The 20,081-nt window shown below is 37.6% G+C and overlaps 1 protein-coding gene across 1 annotated transcript in view; it reads right to left on the reverse strand.

Moving 5' to 3' along the window:
• The window catches only part of LOC126161840 (general transcription factor 3C polypeptide 1), a 359,490-nt gene that overhangs the window by 303,409 nt on the left and 36,000 nt on the right, over positions 1-20,081 (reverse strand). Inside the window, exons 3-4 of the mRNA XM_049917946.1 lie at positions 12,224-12,417; positions 6,829-6,971 (exon numbers count right to left, since the gene is read on the reverse strand). Of these exons, the coding sequence (XP_049773903.1) occupies positions 6,829-6,971; positions 12,224-12,417 (337 nt within the window). The remainder of the gene's footprint in view (positions 1-6,828; positions 6,972-12,223; positions 12,418-20,081) is intronic.

Here is a 20,081-nt window from a genome sequence, read left to right on the forward strand (position 1 = left end):
TTTTCTGCTATATTAGCAGGTCCTTTGCCTCTCCATTTTCTGCGATCCACTGCTTCCTTCTTAAGGCTGCTGTATGTTGCACTGTCCATCATGTCATTCACACTTCCTTTTCCCATCTACACAACCTTCTAAAACTGTTTTTATAAGTTTGTCATTCTGCCTTAATATATGCCCAATCCAATTTCTTTTTCTTATTTTTATTACATCTAGTAACTGTCTTTTCTCTTCCACTCTTATCAGTACCTCCTCATATTTTACTCTGTCCAGCCAACTTATTCTTTCCATTATCCGCCATGTTCACATCTCAAAAGCCTCCCGCCTTTCTCTGTCTTTTTTCCTCAAAGACCATGTTTCAGCGCCATACAGAAGAACACTCCATACAAGACATTTTATGAATCTTTTCCTGAGTTCTCTGTCCAAACTGCTAGAGAAAATTCTCCTTTTCTTATAAAATGTCTCTTTTGCCATTGCTACCCTTGTTTTAATATCTGTGCTGCACTTCCAGTCGTGTCTATCCTGCTTCCAAGATACTTAAAATTTTGCACATAATCTAATATTTCTCCATTCAGCATAATTTTTATTTCTTTATTTCCTCCTGGTGCCAATACTTTTGTTTTCTTTGTGTTAATTTTCATTCCATAATTTTTTCTGTTAGCATCAATGGTGTCCACTAAATCCTGTAATTCTTTTTCCCCTGTGACTAGAAGGACCATGTCATCAGCAAACCTCAAACACCCTACTCTTCTTCCTCCAATTTCTACTCCTTTGTCATCTAATGAGCATTGGTCAATCATATTTTCCAAGTAAAGGTTGAAAAGGGTAGGTGATAGACAGCATCCCTGTCTTACTCTTTTTCCTAGTCTGACCCAGTTTGTACTTTCTCCTCCCACTTTAACTGAAGCTTTTTGATTAAGATATAATGAGTTTACAAGTCTTCTGTTTTTCCAGTGCACTCTCTTTTCCCTCATTATAGTCACCAGACTGTCCCAAACCACAGTGTCGAATGCCTTTTCTAGAGCGATAAAGCACATATATAGGTCTATTCTTTTTCAATAAGCCTTGCTCCCAAGATTCGTAGGAGCCCTATTACCTCTCTGGTGCTATATTCTGTCTAAAGCCAAACTGCTTCTCCCCAAGATTCTCCTCCATTACTTTTTCAAGTCTCGTATTAATTATTCTTAACATCACTTTGGCTGCATGTGAAATGAGGCTGATTGTCCTGTGCTTGCTGCATTTCTTCGTTCCTTGTTATTTCGGTAATAGAATCATTACAGTTGCCAAAAAGTCCTAAGGCCATTCACCACTGTCATATATTTTATTACATAATCTCAATATTTCTCTTATTTCATCTTGGTTCAAGCATTTTAATATTTCCCCCGTTACCATATCTGTACCTACCGCTTTGCCATTTTTGATTGCAGCTATGGCAGACTTTACTTCTTCCATTATGATGGTTGATCCTTTCTTGTCATCACTTACACTGTTGAGTGATTCAAATTCCAGAGTTTCTGGTTTGCGATCTGTGTCATATAGCTCTTTTAGACATTCTTCCCATCTCTGGAAGACATTGTCACGATCTTTGTACACTACCTCCTCGTCTTTACTCAAAATTTCCATAGTAGCACTTCCTGCTCTGTTTTGATCCCATGTCGTAGTCTTTACTCTGTTGTATAGTAAGTTGTATCTTCCCTCCCTGTCCAGTTCTTCAATTGCAACACATTCCTCTTTTAGCCATTTTTTCCTAGTGTGCTTTGTTCATTATTTAACCTTCGGTACAACTTTTTTTTTTTTTTTTTTTTTTTTTTTTTTTTTTTTTTTTTTCCCTCATAATGTGTTTAGAAACTCATGTGACAGCATTTCTGTAATTTGTTCTTTGTTGGATCTTATCTTCTCTAGATCCCACTTCTTCACCATGGATGCTTTCTTCAGTTTTTTGATTCTTATTTCTATTTCTGCCGTAAGTAAGTTGTGGTTGTTATTAATATATGCACTTGGTAATCTGTGCACCTTCTTGATTCCATTCCTGTATCTTTCTTCTACCAGCATAAAATCGATTTGGTTCCTGTATTTATCCCCTGGTGATTTCCAAGTGTAGAGCCTCTTCTTGTGGTTCTTGAACCATGTATTTGTCACTATTAGCTTCCTTTCCCTGCAGAAGTCAGTTAGCCATTCACCTCTATCATCTCTCTTTCCAAGACCATGACTGCCTACTATGTTTCCCTCTTTCCCTTTTCCCACAATGGAGTTCCAGTCTCCCATTACTATTTTGCAGCATTTTTTATTTTCATCTATTATTCTCTGTATCACATCGTACGTTACCTCTACAATTTGGTCATCATGTTCTGAAGTTGGTATACGCACCTGGACAATCAGTAAATCTTTTTGTGCTTCTTTCAGCCTTACACAAATAACCCGGTCATTTGCATAGTCCATATATTCCACAATTTTAGTCAATTTCTTTGTCATAATCATTCCTACTCCATTCATTCCTTTTACTTCTCCTCCTGAGTAGTACAATACATATTCATCTGACTGTAACTCTTCACATCCTTACCATCTTACTTCAGCAACTCCTACGAGGTCCATATGACTCTTTTCCATCTCTCTTTTAAGGTTTTCTAGTTTTCCTGCTTGTATCAGAGTTCTAACATTCCACTTGAGTGATGCTTTCTAAAACCATGCTGATTCATGGACTTAAGCTTCATGGTCTCAAAAAAATTTATTATATTCAAACTGAGAATACTTACAAGGATTCTGCAGAAAACCAATGATATGTGTATTGGCCTGTAGTTTTGCGGATCCATTCTTTTGCCCTTCTTACTTACAGGAGTCACCTACGCATTTTTCCAGTCACAAGGGACTATGCGCTGGGCAAGAGACTGGGAATAATTGCAAGCTATGTAAGTGGCCAGTGTCACAGAGTACTATTTGTAAAACTTAACAGGGATCCCATCCGGACCTGGTGACTCATTTGTTTTCAGTTCTTTCAGTTGTTTCTCTATGCCTGGGATGCTTATTACTATGTTGTCCCTACACACCTCCCCACCCCTCCACCCAGTCAGGCAACTATTTTCAATAATCGAGGTCTCGCTGCTACCATGAGCATGTACATTTGGATGTCAGTGTGGTGGTGGTGGTTTTGTGTGTGTGTGTGTGTGTGTGTGTGTGTGTGTGTGTGTGTGTGTGTGAATATGAGTACTCTTACTACAAAAAGAACAAGAGCTCAAAATACAGTGTTAATGGTTTTTTGTTACATTTTTCTGTGCACCATGCATTAATGCTCTACAATTAAGTGGTTATCTTCCTCCCTATTTTACTCATTATTTTTCCATCCAGGAATTTCTATTTCTGTTATGTATGTGGATATTGAATAACTTGAGGAGTGACCACAGCCCTGTCTCAATCCATTCCTGACTACACCGTACTTCTATGTTCTCTGACTCTGTTAACTGTAGTCTTATTTCCATATAAAGAGGGACACAATGTTAAATGAAATTAGCAGTTCTTATTGAAATTTGTGGTTTTGACAACCTGGAATGAAATTTTGCGTGTCATAAATGAAAGGCCACAGTTGGCTTGTTTAACATCAAAATTGGATAGTAACTTTCTTCTCAAGGCTGAGGTTTGCTTATAACCTTAAAACGACTGCTCATTTCATGTGTGCATGACTTTGAAGCACACTTTATGAAGACATTGTTACAAGGGAAGAGACCACAAATTGTTAATATTTTTATTTATATTTTTATATTTCTCACTTTTATGAGATCCTTGCAGAATAATTTTGATGCTGAAGGTTTAAATCAATTTTTGTGCTTTTGACTCTGAAATCTGGTGGAGCCTTCATTCTATCAACTTATATAATATGTGAATGACACTAGATCACTAGATTTAAGTTTCAAATCTTATGTTTATATTACATGTAAAATCACCATTCACATCTATGCCAACATTTCAAGTCTTGGCTCTGCAAAGGCCGTGCAGATATGTAGCATGAAATTTTTGAACTCTAGTAGATTGTATTCTGCAATATTATTTCCTCTTAAGAAGTTTTATACTCCAACAATCATCCACATTTGACCACAGACATTTTAAATGCATTTTATGAGCTTAAAATAATTAATCAATCATTCTCAAGTATTTTACACCTCAAAGTTGTACTAAAAAATATGCATTGATTGTTTTGGGACAGTAATTCAAATTTAAATGTTTATTTGACACTCCAGTAGTGAAGCCATAGTAACAGTACATTTTTAAAGAAAAATCATATGTACTGTGACTATGGCTTCACTACTGTAGTGTCAAATAAACATTTTCTTATATTATAGTGATACTACTTTATGAAAATTATATCAGAATATAATTAAAATTTCTTATTTTTCTGAAGCTTTCTTCGCAAATTCTTACTTTACACTCTCCTGAGAGTTGTATAACTTAATCCTTGTTCCCAAACCACTCAGTTTGTTCAGGGAGATTTCATAGGTAGATGTAACTTTTCAGGATGAAATGAAATGACTATCATGGATAGTCATTTCAATTTTAGAAGCCATATGGGGTAAGACCTGAACTGCAAGGCGGATGCAGAGGTGATTGTATTGGAGTTGTTGTTATAGCAGAACAACACCCTAAAGAGATCACCTCTTCTGAATTCTTTCAAAGAGCATAGAACAGTATATTCTAATGTATCAATATTTTGCTGCTACACTGACTTCTTCAAGAGTTACTTTGCAAATGTTCTCACTTGCAGTGAAGAAACTCCACATTACTTCCTCTCTTAACTTTTACATAAGGAGCATTTATGGGAAGATCTAAATGCATGAATGTCACACTGTCTACCTCAAATTAGTACACCCATGCCTCACAAGCATATAAATGCTGAGTGCCAATTTTGAACTATTACAATGACCCACATTTAGGTTTTGTTAACAGGTCTCCAAACTTCAAACTTCATATCCCTGTTTTACACAGTGTAGTATGTATGCATTACAAACTTCTTTTGTGTAAAATCTCTGAGCGCTGTGGGTCCAATCCTAAGAGTACAATAAATGTGCTCATAGATACAAAATGTAAATGCAAATGGGAAAATGAAAACCAACAAAGGTCATGTGCATGAACAGAAAAGCAATTAGATATTAATGAATTACAATGGGTCATGAATAGAGTGTATGTTTCATAATTCACCTCTGGAACAAGTAGACAACAGTGTCTATTACTGTCGACAGACGGATGTCTCGGTCAGCACAGTAGAGTCAATATTCAAGGTTGCTCTAGAAATATGCGTTTCATATAACACACATTCCATGGGTACCACGTGAACTAGTTACAAACTGAAACTGGCAGATTTTTGCAATTGGGTATGATGCTATGCTACTAAAATACTGCTATAAGAATGTAAAAGGCAAAGTATGATTTATGTAGGAGGGTAAATAAAAGAAACATTACTTGACTCCAAAAACTGGTAAAACTAATTTCAATTTCACAAAGATTCATGCAATTACATTAAAAAAATGTTCAAAATGTAATGGGAATTTTGTAATTTCACATGGTGTATAGTCCAATTTTTTCATTGTTGTGTTGGTAAACATATGAAATGTATATGCTCAGTGCTAGCCATATTGGATATTTGGTCTGTTTTCAGCTGTCAAAAAGTGTTACACGTGTTTTGGCAGTATTGACAGTTATTTATTTTGTATAAAATTAGATCACAGAATTTGTATTAAATTTGCTATATGAAAGGAATAAAGTAAAACAAAGTTTTAGAATGTTAAATACTGCTTTTTTTGAGTCTGTTAAGTGTAGAATAAGTATTCATGAATGGTATAAATGTTTTGAAGATGATTGTGAAGACAAAATGGCACATCACCAACTGACGAAGTCATGGAAAAATGTTAAAGAAATGATTCTGAACAATCACCGAATCACAGACAGAGACATCACAGATGATACTGGCATACCAAGAGGTTGTCACAAAACTGGTCCAGACTTTTGGGTGTGAGATTTGCAACAGCAAAATTTGCACCAATATTGCTGAATTTTGAACAAAAACAGCAGAGCTAGATGAAGTGAACAATGATGCAGAACTACTAACATGTGTTACAACAGATGATGTAACTTGAATTTACAGATGTGACACTGACACTAATGTTCAGTCATAGCAGTGGAAGCTTTCTAGATCAAAAGACAAAAGAAGTTCCAATGCAGTCAAATGTGAAGGATATATTTACTGTGTCCTTTGATTCAAGCAGAATAATGCACCATGAGTTCTTGCCACAAGGTTGAATGATAAATAAGAAGGGGATGGGGGTGGGGAGGGGGACATTTGTAGTAAAACAGTTCATGCCTTTTATACAATACTGCAGCAGCAACACTTCACAGATTGTTCATGGATTTTCTGTCAAAAACAGTAATGTAATTATGCCCCAGTCCCAAAATTTTCCAGATACAGTCACATATTACTATTTTCTGTTCCTGTAAATAAAGAAAACAGTAAAGAGCCCTCATTTTACAAGCATAGATAAAATTTAAAAATGTGCTAATGGAGAGCTTAAGGCTACCCCAAACATCAAACTCCAGAAGTGTTTTGGGGATTGGAAAAGGCACTGGCATGGGTGTATAATATCTAATGGGGAATATTTTGAAGGGCATTACACTGATGTAGACAAATCAATAAAATTCCTTCCATGAAACAAAAATTCCTGTTCTTTTCCTTTCCTCATATATACCCTTGATCAGCCATATGCCAATTAATAAAGTACTCAAGTTTCGAATCATGAGCTATAATTTATTGGTCACAAAGTTGGTAGTTTTTTGTTTATTTTCTTTCAAAATTACCTTGAAATAATGTCTGTGTATGACAAAGAAGCAATGTCTTCCTTTAGTTGACGTCTTGAATGATATGTTGAACAAGAACCCATAACTCCATTCTTTATATCATCTATTTGGTGAAATGGATAAATGTCTTCTGGAATTTCATCCTATTAAAAAAAATAAATCCATTTTAATTGCATTTTGTTTGGTCTTGAAAAAACATACATGCAAACTAAGTATAACAAGCATGAAGAATAAGTGAATATCATCAAATCACACTGCATTAAGATAAAGTCACAATAACTCAAATGTGAAAAACTGAAGCTGTTGACAAGAACAGTATGATACAGATTTCAGTTTGTTCATAACAGCACATTAACTTGTATCGACTTGGAAATTCTCAATCCAGCCACAAGGCTGCTTTGACATTCTATAAACTCGTATCTGGAACACTAAGCAACAGTGTGGAGCTGTATCAAATGTCTTCTGGAGGTCAAGGAACATGACATCAACCTGGGTGCTGTTAACAGCCCTTCATTCTCCAAAAAGTTCATAACACATGAGCACAAAATATGTTCCATAAACCCTGCATAAACCCTACCTGTTTCCTTGTTCGCAATGTTTTGTCATTTAAACATTCTACAAGGAACTACTGCTCAAAGAGGAGCAAGCTCTTTTGTGTAACTAGTATAAAATCATATGATTCAATTGCTTTCTTCCATTAAGCAATTTTAGTTGATTTCTGATTCCATGGTAACTTATCTTAACGTCTTTCATTTTGACATTTGTGTAAATAATGAAAGAAGGAAACTCATTATGATTTTGCTCTGCAACAATGTTGGAGGACCAAAATCATTGTTTCAGTCTTTTCTTTATTGGCTTCTTAGCTAAGAGACTGAAAAGATGATTTTGATCCACTTATTGATTTTATCAAGGACCACAACTTCTTAGGACTTTTTAGGAGTTAATTTGTTCAAGGATCATTTTACAATGATACAGGATTTCTCAGTTTAACACCAGGAAAAATGTAAGTCATATATAGAGACATATGAATATATGTAATGAGGAGAGTACAGGTTACCGGCAGTGGCCCTGTTCAAGGAACCATTCGAAATTTGCCTGAAACCATTTATGAGAGCTACAGAAAACCTGAATTAGGGTGACCATAACACTGGCAGAAACCTTCAGCCACGCAATCAATGTGTTTTGTGGCCATGATACTTAAGTTCCTGTCAGTGTGGAGAATGATTATGTCACAGTTTTTGAGAAGGTTGTGGATAGCTGATTGCTTCAAACATTGGGAACAGATTTGGGGGAAGAATGTAAAGCCATTCTGGAGGCGAAGGATTTTTGTAAAGTATTCACAGGTTAATCAGATGGTCTTTTATAAGGATTATAGCTATAGGTAGGATATAACCAAGTAAGATAATGTTTTGGACTGGCTGTGATCTGATAGATAAACAAAAACAAATTACTTCCCCTCAGGTGAAAAATGAAGGAAAAAGATCCCCTAACCATGTGCACTCAGCTGATTTAAAACTGTCACACAGGCAACAGTTCGATAATCCGTGCATCAGCTGTTTACCCACCACGCCCCCCCCCCCCCCCCCCCTATAGGCACTCAGCTGCTCACCAGCAGGCACACAAGCTGGGACTGCCAGCTCTAGAGGAAGAAATTTGCACCAAGAATACATTAATATTCAGCACTTGGTTGGTTCAAGAATCATAAAAGAAGGTTGTATACATGGAAGAAGCCTGAAGATACTGACAGATTTAAGATAGATTATATAATGGTAAGACAGAGATTTAGGAACCAGGTTTTAAATTGTAAGACATTTCCAGGGGCAGATGTGGACTCTGACCACAATATATTGGTTATGAACTGTAGATTAAAACTGAAGAAACTGCAAAAAGGTGGGAATTTAAGGAAATGTGACCTGGATAAACTGAAAGAACCAGAGGTTGTACAGAGTTTCAGGGAGAGTGTAAGGGAACAAATGGCAGGAATGGGGGAAAGAAATACAGTAGAAGAAGAATGGGTAGCTTTGAGGGATGAAGTAGTGAAGGCACCAGAGGATCAAGTAGGTAAAAAGACGAGGGCTAATAGAAATCCTTGGGTAACAGAAGAAATATTGAATTTAATTGATGAAAGGAGAAAATATAAAAATGCAGTAAATGAAGCAGGCAAAATGGAATACAAACGTCTCAAAAATGAGATCGACAGGAAGTGCAAAATGGCTAAGCAGGGATGGCTAGAGGATAAATGTAAGGATATAGAGGCTTATCTCACTAGGGGTAAGATAGATACTGCCTACACGAAAATTAAAGAGACCTTTGGAGAAAGGAGAACCACTTGTATGAATATCAAGAGCTCAGATGGAAACCCAGTTCTAAGCAAAGAAGGGAAAGCAGAAAGGTGGAAGGAGTATATAGAGGGTCTATACAAGGGCAATGTACTTGAGGACAATATTATGGAAATGGAAGAGGATGTAAATGAAGATGAAATGGGAGATATGATACAGCGTGAAGAGTTTGACAGAGCACTGAAAGACCTGAGTCGAAACAAGGCCCCGGGAGTAGACAACATTCCATTAGAACTACTGACGGCCTTGGGAGACCCAGTCCTGACAAAACTCTACCATCTGGTGAGCAAGATGTATGAGACAGGCGAAATATCCTCAGACTTCAAAAAGAATATAATAAAACCAATCCCAAAGAAAGCAGGTGTTGACAGATGTGAAAATTACCGAACTATCAGTTTAATAAGTCACGGCTGCAAAACACTAACGCGAATTCTTTACAGACGAATGGAAAAACTAGTAGAAGCCGACCTTGAGGATCAGTTTGGATTCTGTAGAAATATTGGAACACGTGAGGCAATACTGACCCTACGACTTATCTTAGAAGCTAGATTAAGGAAAGGCAAACCTACGTTTTTAGCATTTGTAGACTTAGAGAAAGCTTTTGACAATGTTGACTGGAATACTCTCTTTCAAATTCTTAAGGTGGCAGGGGTAAAACATAGGGAGCGAAAGGCTATTTACAATTTGTACAGAAACCAGATGGCAGTTATAAGAGTTGAGGGACGTGAAAGGGAAGCAGTGGTTGGGACGGGAGTGAGACAGGGTTGTAGTCTCTCCCCGATGTTATTCAATCTGTGTATTGAGCAAGCAGTGAAGGAAACAAAAGAAAAATTTGGAGTAGGTATTAAAATCCATGGAGAAGAAATAAAAACTTTGAGGTCTGCCGATGACATTGTAATTCTGTCAGAGACAGCAAAGGACTTGGAAGAGCAGTTGAACGGAATGGACAGTGTCTTGAAAGGAGGATATAAGATGAACATCAACAAAAGCAAAACGAGGATAATGGAATGTAGTCGAATTAAGTTGGGTGGTGTTGAGGGTATTAGATTAGGAAATGAGACACTTAAAGTAATAAAGGAGTTTTGCTATTTGGGGAGCAAAATAACTGATGATGGTCGAAGTACAGAGGATATAAAATGTAGACTGGCAATGGGAAGGAAAGCATTTCTGAAGAAGAGAAATTTGTTAACATCGAGTATAGATTTAAGTGTCAGGAAATCGTTTCTGAAAGTATTTGTATGGAGTGTAGCCATGTATGGAAGTGAAACATGGACGATAAATAGTTTAGACAAGAAGAGAATAGAAGCTTTCGAAATGTGGTGCTACAGAAGAATGCTCAAGATTAGATGAGTAGAACAAAGAACTAATGAGGAGGTATTAAATAGAATTGGGTAGAAGAAGAGTTTGTGGCACAACTTGACAAGAAGAAGGGACCGGTTGGTAGGAGATGTTCTGAGGCATCAAAGGATCACCAATTTAGTATTGGAGGACAGCGTGGAGGGTAAAAATCATAGAGGGAGACCAAGAGATGAATACACCAAGCAGATTCAGAAGGATGTAGGTTGCAGTAGGTACTGGGAGATGAAGAAGCTTGCACAGGATAGAGTAGCATGGAGAGCTGCATCAAACCAGCCTCAGGACTGAAGACCACAACAACAACAATTCAGCACTTCTGTTAACTTTATGTTGCTTTCTGTACTGGTTGTCAAGTATGAATGAGTAAAATATGGAACAGACAAACAAATTGCTGCAGTATCAAACACCAGATGTCAAAAGATTTTAACCTTGTAAATGGGAGGTACTATAATGACAAATCAGTATTTTTTCCTTTTGAATCCATGGTGTTTCAAAATGTGGAGGGAGAGAAATATATTACATTACATTTCTGATGTCATCTCTATCTTTTATCTGTCTTTCTTCTTCTGCCACCTCCTTCGTTACCTTTCCTCCTCCTGTTCTTGGTGTGTTAAGATGTTCATGTCATTGTAAACACATGTAAGAGTGAATAATTATTTTTTTCTTTCAAGTAATGACTCTTGTTTTATAATTTATTAATATTAATCTCTTAAATATGTTACTAACAGGTTCCCAAGTGGCAACGCGGGTGAGTCTTATTGCATGAGCACAAATAACCAGCTTGGGCAATATTTGTTTAGCCACTATTGTGGCCATCTCATCGAGTACTACAAATTATAATAACTGATTACAACCTGCACATTATTTGATTTTAGAAAAGTCTGAGTGTCCAGCACATTTGAGATATCCCATCATCATGGTCACGAAAACAAAATACCAAGCCAGTTGCTCTGAGAGAATAATATTTCATGCCTTGCAGATTTTAAATCTGTAGACCTTTCATCAATTTAATTTGCCTGGTTCTTATGATGGTGAGTTAAAGAATGAAACCGTTGTGTGGCTGAAATAGGTTACAAGTGCAATGAAGTGATATAAAAAAATGGGAACTACTATAGGCACATTAGGCTTTACTTCTACAGGAATCTCTAGTTAAATTGTTATCAAATTGCCTCATCCATGTTTATGTAATAGCTATCAATGTAAAGATGAAGTGGACTGCTGAGAATATAAGTAATTTTGTATTATACATTATTAGTTCAATACTGATATCTTAGACTCTGAGTTAGCTATCACACAATCCAATTGTTCCATTGAAACAATTTTTAGTCTTAAATAATCTAGCACTAACACTAGCACTAGTCACTGCTAACATAACCCAGAAAATGTTTTACGTGGTATTTCCTTATGCAAAAAAATGGAACCAAACTACACAGACATATTAGGGCAAAGCAGACAATAGATGTAATACTTGGAGGCAATTTTTCATATTTAAATTACAACTAGAGTGTTACCCCAGTATACGACATAGCAGTAGCTTGAATGACAACAGTTGTGTCAGAAAATACACACAACGGATTGAATATTAAATGTCATTACTTGACTAGGCATCCTACTGCTGGATACAAGATCACTTACTCTGAAGCATGCACACGTGTAAACTAGATATTTAATTACTGAAACTTGAGATCAGAAATACTCACAGGTTCTAAAACTGTACCAAGTTCTGGATCAACATATTTATAACGATCAAATATTATCAATGGATTTCGTGGTTCATGTAACTCATAAAATTCAACATCATCCAATTCTTTAATTAGTTTCCAAAGGAATTCTTTTGACGAGTCATCCAGAATCAGATCAAATCCTGGTCGCTCTTTCAGCCTCAGCCAGAGATCTACAAAATTAAAATATAAGTTTAAAACCTTTCAGAGATCAGGGTTAATACACAACTGGCATATAAATATTATTGCAGCCTGAGATCTTTAGTGGGATCTATAGCACACTGCATTTATGTAATTAAAAGAACTAACAAAAATATAAATTCAGAAAAGTACACACATACGTGTGACACGCAACACACACACACACACACACACACACACACACACACACACACGCACACACACCTCTCCAGGAGGACAATTTGGTCTGTCTATTAAAGATTGATTAAGACGTAACAAATTGGATGATAGGGCAATGAGAAGTAGCAAGACACTGCGTACCACTTGAGACACGAGAAAATAGTATCACTCAGCCGCTTCTGTCCGTAAAGGCCACTGTAAATGATCAAACATTTTGTCAACTTAACTAGGCCTGCCAAATATCTGACCATGTACAGTGCTATTTGACATGTTTGTTGAGCATAGATCATGTTTGACATGTTTGCCAAAAAGTTTGACAAGATAATGGATGTTATTTGTGATGGTGTTTCACCACATATGCTTAGTGAAAAATTGTTTTATTACAATTGATATCATTATATCATGAGTTTCCACAACCATGGAAACTGCAGTCAAGTATAAAAACAAAATTGCACTAAAATTACCAAAATGGTAGAGGCATAATATCTTCCTCAGTCATTTATTACACTTGAAAAGGTTATGAACAAAAGCAATATTTTAGGCATACAGTCACATGGGGTGTAGGGCTTTACATTAGGAAAGAAATGAAACCCAGCGTAGTTGCAATAAGGTATGTAAACGAACGACTGATGTGGATAGATTTGACAGTGTCTAGCAAGAAAATTAGGATTGTGTCAGTATATTCGCATTGTGAAGGGACAGATCAAGATAAGATGGATAGTTTTTATGAGGCACTCATTGATGTAGTTGTTAGAGGAAAGGACAAGGACAGTGTTCTGCTCATGGGTGATTTTAACGCCAGGATTGGAAATCGAACAGAAGGGTATGAAAAGGTTATGGGTAAATTTGGAGAGGATATGGAGGCCAACAGGAACGGAAAACAACTCTTGGATTTGTGTGCCAGTATGGGCTTAGTAATCACAAACTCCTTTTTTAAACATAAGAACATTCACCGGTATACTTGGGAAGGCAGGGGAACCAGATCTGTCATTGACTATATAATAACAGATCAGGAATTCAGGAAGGCTGTGAGGGACACACGTGTATTCAGGGGATTCTTTGATGACACTGATCATTATTTAATCTGCAGTGAAATTGGGATTGTTAGGCCGAAAGTGCAGGAGGTCAGGTCCATATGTAGGAGGATAAGAGTGGAGAAACTTCAGGATAAGGAAATCAGGCACAAGTACATAACAGCGATCTCAGAAAGGTACCAGTTAGTTGAACGTAGTCAATTACAGTCATTGGAAAAAAAATGGACAAGGTACAGGGACACAGTACTAGAAGTGGCTAAAGAATGTCTTGGAACAGTAGTGTGTAAAAGTAGGATGAAGCAAACAGCTTGGTGGAATGATACAGTCAAGGCAGCCTGTAAAAGGAAAAAGAAGGCGTATCAAAAATGGCTGCATACCAGAACCCAGGTAGACAGAGAAAGTTATGTTGAAGAAAGAAACAAAGCCAAACAGATAATTGCAGCATCCAAGAAGAAATCGTGGGAAGACTTTGGAAACAGGTTGGAGACTATGGGTCAAGCTGCTGGAAAACCATTCTGGAGTGTAATTAGCAGTCTTCGAAAGGGAGGTAAGAAGGAAATGACAAGTATTTTGGACAGGTCAGGAAAACTGCTGGTGAATCCTGTGGATGCCTTGGGCAGATGGAGGGAATATTTTGAAGAGTTGCTCAATGTAGGTGAAAATGCGATCAGTAATGTTTCAGATTTCGAGGTAAAATGGGATAGGAATGATGATGGAAATAGGATCACATTTGAGGAAGTGGAAAAAATGGTCAATAGATTGCAGTGCAATAAAGCGGCTGGGGTGGATGAAATTAAGTCGGAACTCATCAAATACAGTGGAATGTCAGGTCTTAAATGGCTACACAGGATAATTGAAATGGCCTGGGAGTTGGGACAGGTTCCATCAGACTGGACAAATGCAGTAATCACACCAATCTTTAAGCATGGAAACAGAAAAGATTGTAACAACTACAGAGGTATCTCTTTAATCAGCGTTGTGGGTAAAATCTTCTCAGGTATTGTTGAAAGGAAAGTGCGAGTATTAGTTGAGGACCAATTGGATGAAAATCAGTGTGGGTTTAGGCCTCTTAGAGGTTGTCAGGACCAGATATTTAGCTTACGGCAAATAATGGAGAAGTGTTATGAGTGGAACAGGGAATTGTATCTATGCTTTATAGATCTAGAACAGGCATATGACCGGGTTCCTAGGAGGAAGTTATTGTCTGTTCTACAAGATTATGGAATAGGAGGCAAACTTTTGCAAGCAATTAAACGTCTTTACATGGATAGTCAGGCAGCAGTTAGAGTTGACGGTAAATTGAGTTCATGATTCAGAGTAGTTTCAGGGGTAAGACAAGGCTGCAACCTGTCTCCACAGTTGTTCATATTATTTATGGATCATATGTTGAAAACAATAGACTGGCTGGGTGAGATTAAGATATGTGAACACAAAATAAGCAGTCTTGCATATGCGGATGACTTAGTTGTGATGGCAGATTCGATTGAAAGTTTGCAAAGTAATATTTCAGAGCTAGATCAGAAATGTAAGGACTATGGTATGAAGATTAGCATCTCCAAAACGAAAGTAATGTCAGTGGGAAAGAAATATAAATGGATTGAGTGCCAAATAGGAGGAACAAAGTTAGAACAGGTGGACGGTTTCAAGTACTTAGGATGCATATTCTCACAGGATGGGAACATAGTGAAAGAACTGGAAGCGAGGTGTAGCAAAGCTAATGCAGTGAGCGCTCAGCTACGATCTACTCTCTTCTGCAAGAAGGAAGTCAGTACCAAGACTAAGTTATCTGTGCACCGTTCAATCTTTCGACCAACTGTGTTGTATGGGAGCAAAAGCTGGGTGGATTCAGGTTACCTTATCAACAAGGTTGAGGTTACGGATATGAAAGTTGCTAGGATGATTGCAGGTACTAGTAGATGGGAACAATGGCAGGAGGGTGTCCACAATGAGGAAATCAAAGAAAAACTGGGAATGAACTCTATAGATGTAGCAGTCAGGGCGAACTGGCTTAGATGGTGGGGTCATGTTACACGCATGGGAGAAGCAAGGTTACCCAAGAGACTCATGGATTCAGCAGTAGAGGGTAGGAGGAGTCGAGGCAGACCGAGGAGAAGGTACCTGGATTCGGTTAAGAATGATTTTGAAGTAATAGGTTTAACATCAGAAAAGGCACCAATGTTAGCACTGAATAGGGGATCATGGAGGAACTGTATAAGGGGGGCTATGCTCCAGACTGAACGCTGAAAGGCATAATCAGTCTTAAATGATGATGATGATGATGAAGATGATAAAGTCACATACAAGTGGAATGAAAGAAAGAAATTGAAGTTCTCTGGTTCTTCCACAGATGATGTTGGCTATATGTTCCTGCATTGTGATTTTAATGAACTGTCTTAGAGGAATAAGTAGAAGGAAATAAATGTTTGCATACTTGTGTCTTCTTTTTCAATACAAGGGCAAAGTAATGCTAAACAAGTTATTGAACGTTTCACTGTCTATCTACAGAAAATTGATGTAACCATCAGGTTCTGAATGTAATATTTCCATTAACATGTTTTCAGTTGTACATTTATCTCTCATTTTAAACCATTCCCTGGACCAGCAGCTAGTTTTCTTCTGCTTTAAACACACTGCTAGAGTCAGTGTTGTGGTTTGATGCAGCTCTCCATGCTACTACAGATGCTTTACCACCATTTGTAGCCATTCCCACTAGTGCCAAAATACGGCATACACAAAAAGATTCTGCTTCAAAAGTAAGGTTAAATTACAAGCTTTCTTGGTACATATACAGCCTTGTTTGACACATATATGGCTAGATAAGATTGAACTCGACACACAAGTTTACTCCTTTAGGAGGGCCTCAAGAAGTTCTAAAAAATTTCATTATCCATTTAAAGAAAGTTGATATCATCGAGTTCTGAGGGTAATATTTCCTTTAGCAGATACTGATAGGCAAATCTCTCATTTTAAGCCTTCACTGGACCACAGTCTTGTTTTCTTCTTCTTCTTCTTCTTTAAACATAGTGCCAAAATCAATCCCAGGACTGGTTTGTCTGCATTAGTGGCCATTCTCATTACTGTCAAAATATTTATGAAGACGGTCAGTGTCTGCTTCAAAATGAGGTTTAACTGACAAACATTGTTTGAATGTGTACTTGGTAAATCTGTGGCTAGATAAGAGTAACTTTGTCAACCCCCTATGATCATTTAAGGGGGCCTTAACGCGAGTGTTCAACAATTAGCACTGGTTTTTCTGTAAGCCTGCTATGGTGAGAGGTGTTTTTACACTGTAGTTTTCATGATGGGTATTACAGAGCAAACAAGACCGGTTTTACATTAACAAGTCAAACCTATTGTGTTACAGAGCTTTAAATTTGTTGACACACACACACACACACACACACACACACACACACACACACACACACACACACACGCGCGCGCGCGCGCGCGCGCCTTGATACAAGCACATTGCTCCAGTTCAGTTTAGAGTAATAATGGATATATTGTAAGTTCATGTTTCAGAAATAAGGGAAGCTTATAGGAATGCATGTAGACATGCATGTAGATTTCTGATAAGGTAAACCTAATGTTTATTTTTCAGTACACAGAGATCAGCCAAAACATTATGACCACCTGCCTAACAGTTTGTTGGTCCACCTCTGGAACAATATACAGCAGTGATTTTTTGTGAGATGGATTTGAGAAGTCCTTGGTACATTTCCGGAGATGTATGGCATCAGACATACATCATACAATTCCCATAAAATATGGGCTGGTGGTTTCTGGTCACAAGATACCATCCAAGATGTGTTCCATAGGCTTCAATTCATGTAAATTTGGTGGCCAAGACATCAACATGACTTCGCTATGCAATGTCCCAGTATTTAGCACTCTTGGTGTTTCCTGTGTCATAGATCTCTTTCTTATCCCTTGTCTTGAAACTGAATGCAGTGCATAGTGGGAAATTCAACTGAACTGTCTTACTGTAGGGCTCCAATTGATAACGACTATTTATTATTACTGATAACCTTATTTCAGTACAATTAAACTTCAAATAATATTATATGCCACTGCCTTTAGCTGAAATATCTGGTCAGCAACTTAATTAAACCTTGGACCACTTCGTGTGACCAGCTATTATTTCAGAAAACTAACTTACCAAATGAAAGCGTTGGTGCATTGAGAGAAACAATAACAAACACAAACACACACACAAATTTTAAGCTTTCACAACCCACGGTTGCTTCATCAGGATAGAGGGAAGGAGAAGGAAAGACGAAAGGATGTGGGTTTTAAGGGAGAGGATAAGGAGTCATATGCCTGTTTGTGTCTGTTATGGGCGGATGGATATGTGTGTGTGCGCGAGTGTATACCTGTCCCCTTTTCCCCCCAAGGTAAGTCTTTCCACTCCCGGGATTGGAATGACTCCTTATCCTCTCCCTTAAAACCCACATCCTTTTGTCCTTCCCTCTTTCCTGATGAAGCAACTGTGGGTTGCGAAAGCTTGAAATTTGTGTGTGTGTTTGTGTTTGTTATTGTTTCTATCAACGTACCAACACTTTCGTTTGGTAAGTTACAGAATCTTTGTTTTTAGATATATTTTCCCACATGGAATGTTTCATATAGAAAGAAACATTCCACATGGGAAAAATATATTAAAAACAAAGATTCCATGACTTACCAAACGGGAAAGTGCTGGTAGATAGGCACAATAAAAAACACACAAACACACACACAAAATTTCGAGCTTTCACTACCCCCGGTTGCTTCGTCAGGAAGCTTCCTGACGAAGCAACCGGCAACCAGCGCTTTCCCATTTGGTAAGTCATGGAATCTTTATATATATATATATATAATAGAAGGAAACATTCCACGAAGGAAAAATATACCTAAAAACAAAGATGATGTGACTTACCAAATGAAAGTGCTGGCAGGTCGACAGACACACAAACGAACAGACTCCTTACCCTCTCCCTTAAAACCCACATCCTTTCGTCTTTCCCTCTCCTTCCCTCTTTCCTGATGAGGCAACAGTTTGTTGCGAAAGCTTGAATTTTGTGTGTATGTTTGTGTTCGTTTGTGTGTCTGTCGACCTGCCAGCACTTTCATTTGGTAAGTCACATCATCTTTGTTTTTAGGTATATATATATATATATATATATATATATATATATATCCTTCAATTGCTACCACAGGTCCCAAGGAAGACCTGGTAAATGCCCCCACAGCATAATACTGTAGCCACAGGCCTGAATCCATGGTGCAATATGCCTTTGCGGATAGCTTTTTGCAAGGATGATGGCATATTTGGATACGACCATTGACTGGATGTAAAAAATAATGTAGTTCAACTGGCTAGGTGATGCATTTTGAACAATCCATGGTCCAATTTTAATGATCACATGCCACTGCAAACATACCTGACAATGTCACTGGGTCAGCTTGGAAACATGTAGGGGTCACCTGTTACAAAGCCCCGTGTTCCACATTTGCACTGAATGGTGTTCTCTGAAACACTTATGCCTGCATCTGCATCTACACCTACACCTATACTCTGCAAGCCACCCGATGGTGTGTGGTGAGGTATTCTTCTTGTACCACATCTTTTCCTCTCTTCCCTATTGCACTTGTAAATGGCATGTGGAAAGAACGATTGTCGGTAAACCTCTGAATTAGCTCCAGTTTCTTGTATTTTCTTGTGGTGTTCATTTAGCACAATATAAGTGGGAAGAAGTATATCCTGCCTAACTTTTCCTGGAATATACTCTCTTGGAATTTCAACAGTAAGCCTCTTTGTGATGCAAAATGCCTGTATTGTAGGATCTCAAACTGGAGTTCATTTAGCATCTCCGTAATGTTATGCTGACTACACAATTTCACATTAAAACATGCATATCTTCATCGGATCTTCTCTGTATTTTCTAAGAATCAAATCTGGTAAGGTTTGCAGACTGATGAGCAATATTCAAGAAAACAATTGTTTGTTCTGTAAGACACTTCTTTCATAGATGAATTACATTTCCTTAAAATTCTTCCAATGAATCTCAACTCGACACAGAATAATAATAATAATAATTGTTACTATTATTATCATCTATATATATAATTAAGTTTGTATGGAACCCCCAGATGGCTAGCCCTACTTGCTCTCTGCCCCGCCCCACTGCTTTCCATATGTACTATCTGAATCTGCATTTATGGGTTGGAACATAGGTCAGTTGTCACTAGCCATCCTTAGACTTTGTTTTGGCCAGTGTAGTTGCAGTCAGCCAGAGCTTAACGAGTGTGTAGTATCCATAAGACAGTCAGCACTCGTAGTGTGAGGTTATGTTGCTTGTTGTTATCTGAGTTACAATGAACAGAAAGTTAACTACAGAACAGTGTGTATTGGTTTTGCAGACATAGTGGAAACAAGACTGTAGTTACACTGTTGTTTATGA

This window comes from Schistocerca cancellata, chromosome 2 (genome assembly GCF_023864275.1).
Source record: "Schistocerca cancellata isolate TAMUIC-IGC-003103 chromosome 2, iqSchCanc2.1, whole genome shotgun sequence".
NCBI classification, from domain to species: Eukaryota; Metazoa; Arthropoda; class Insecta; order Orthoptera; family Acrididae; genus Schistocerca; species Schistocerca cancellata.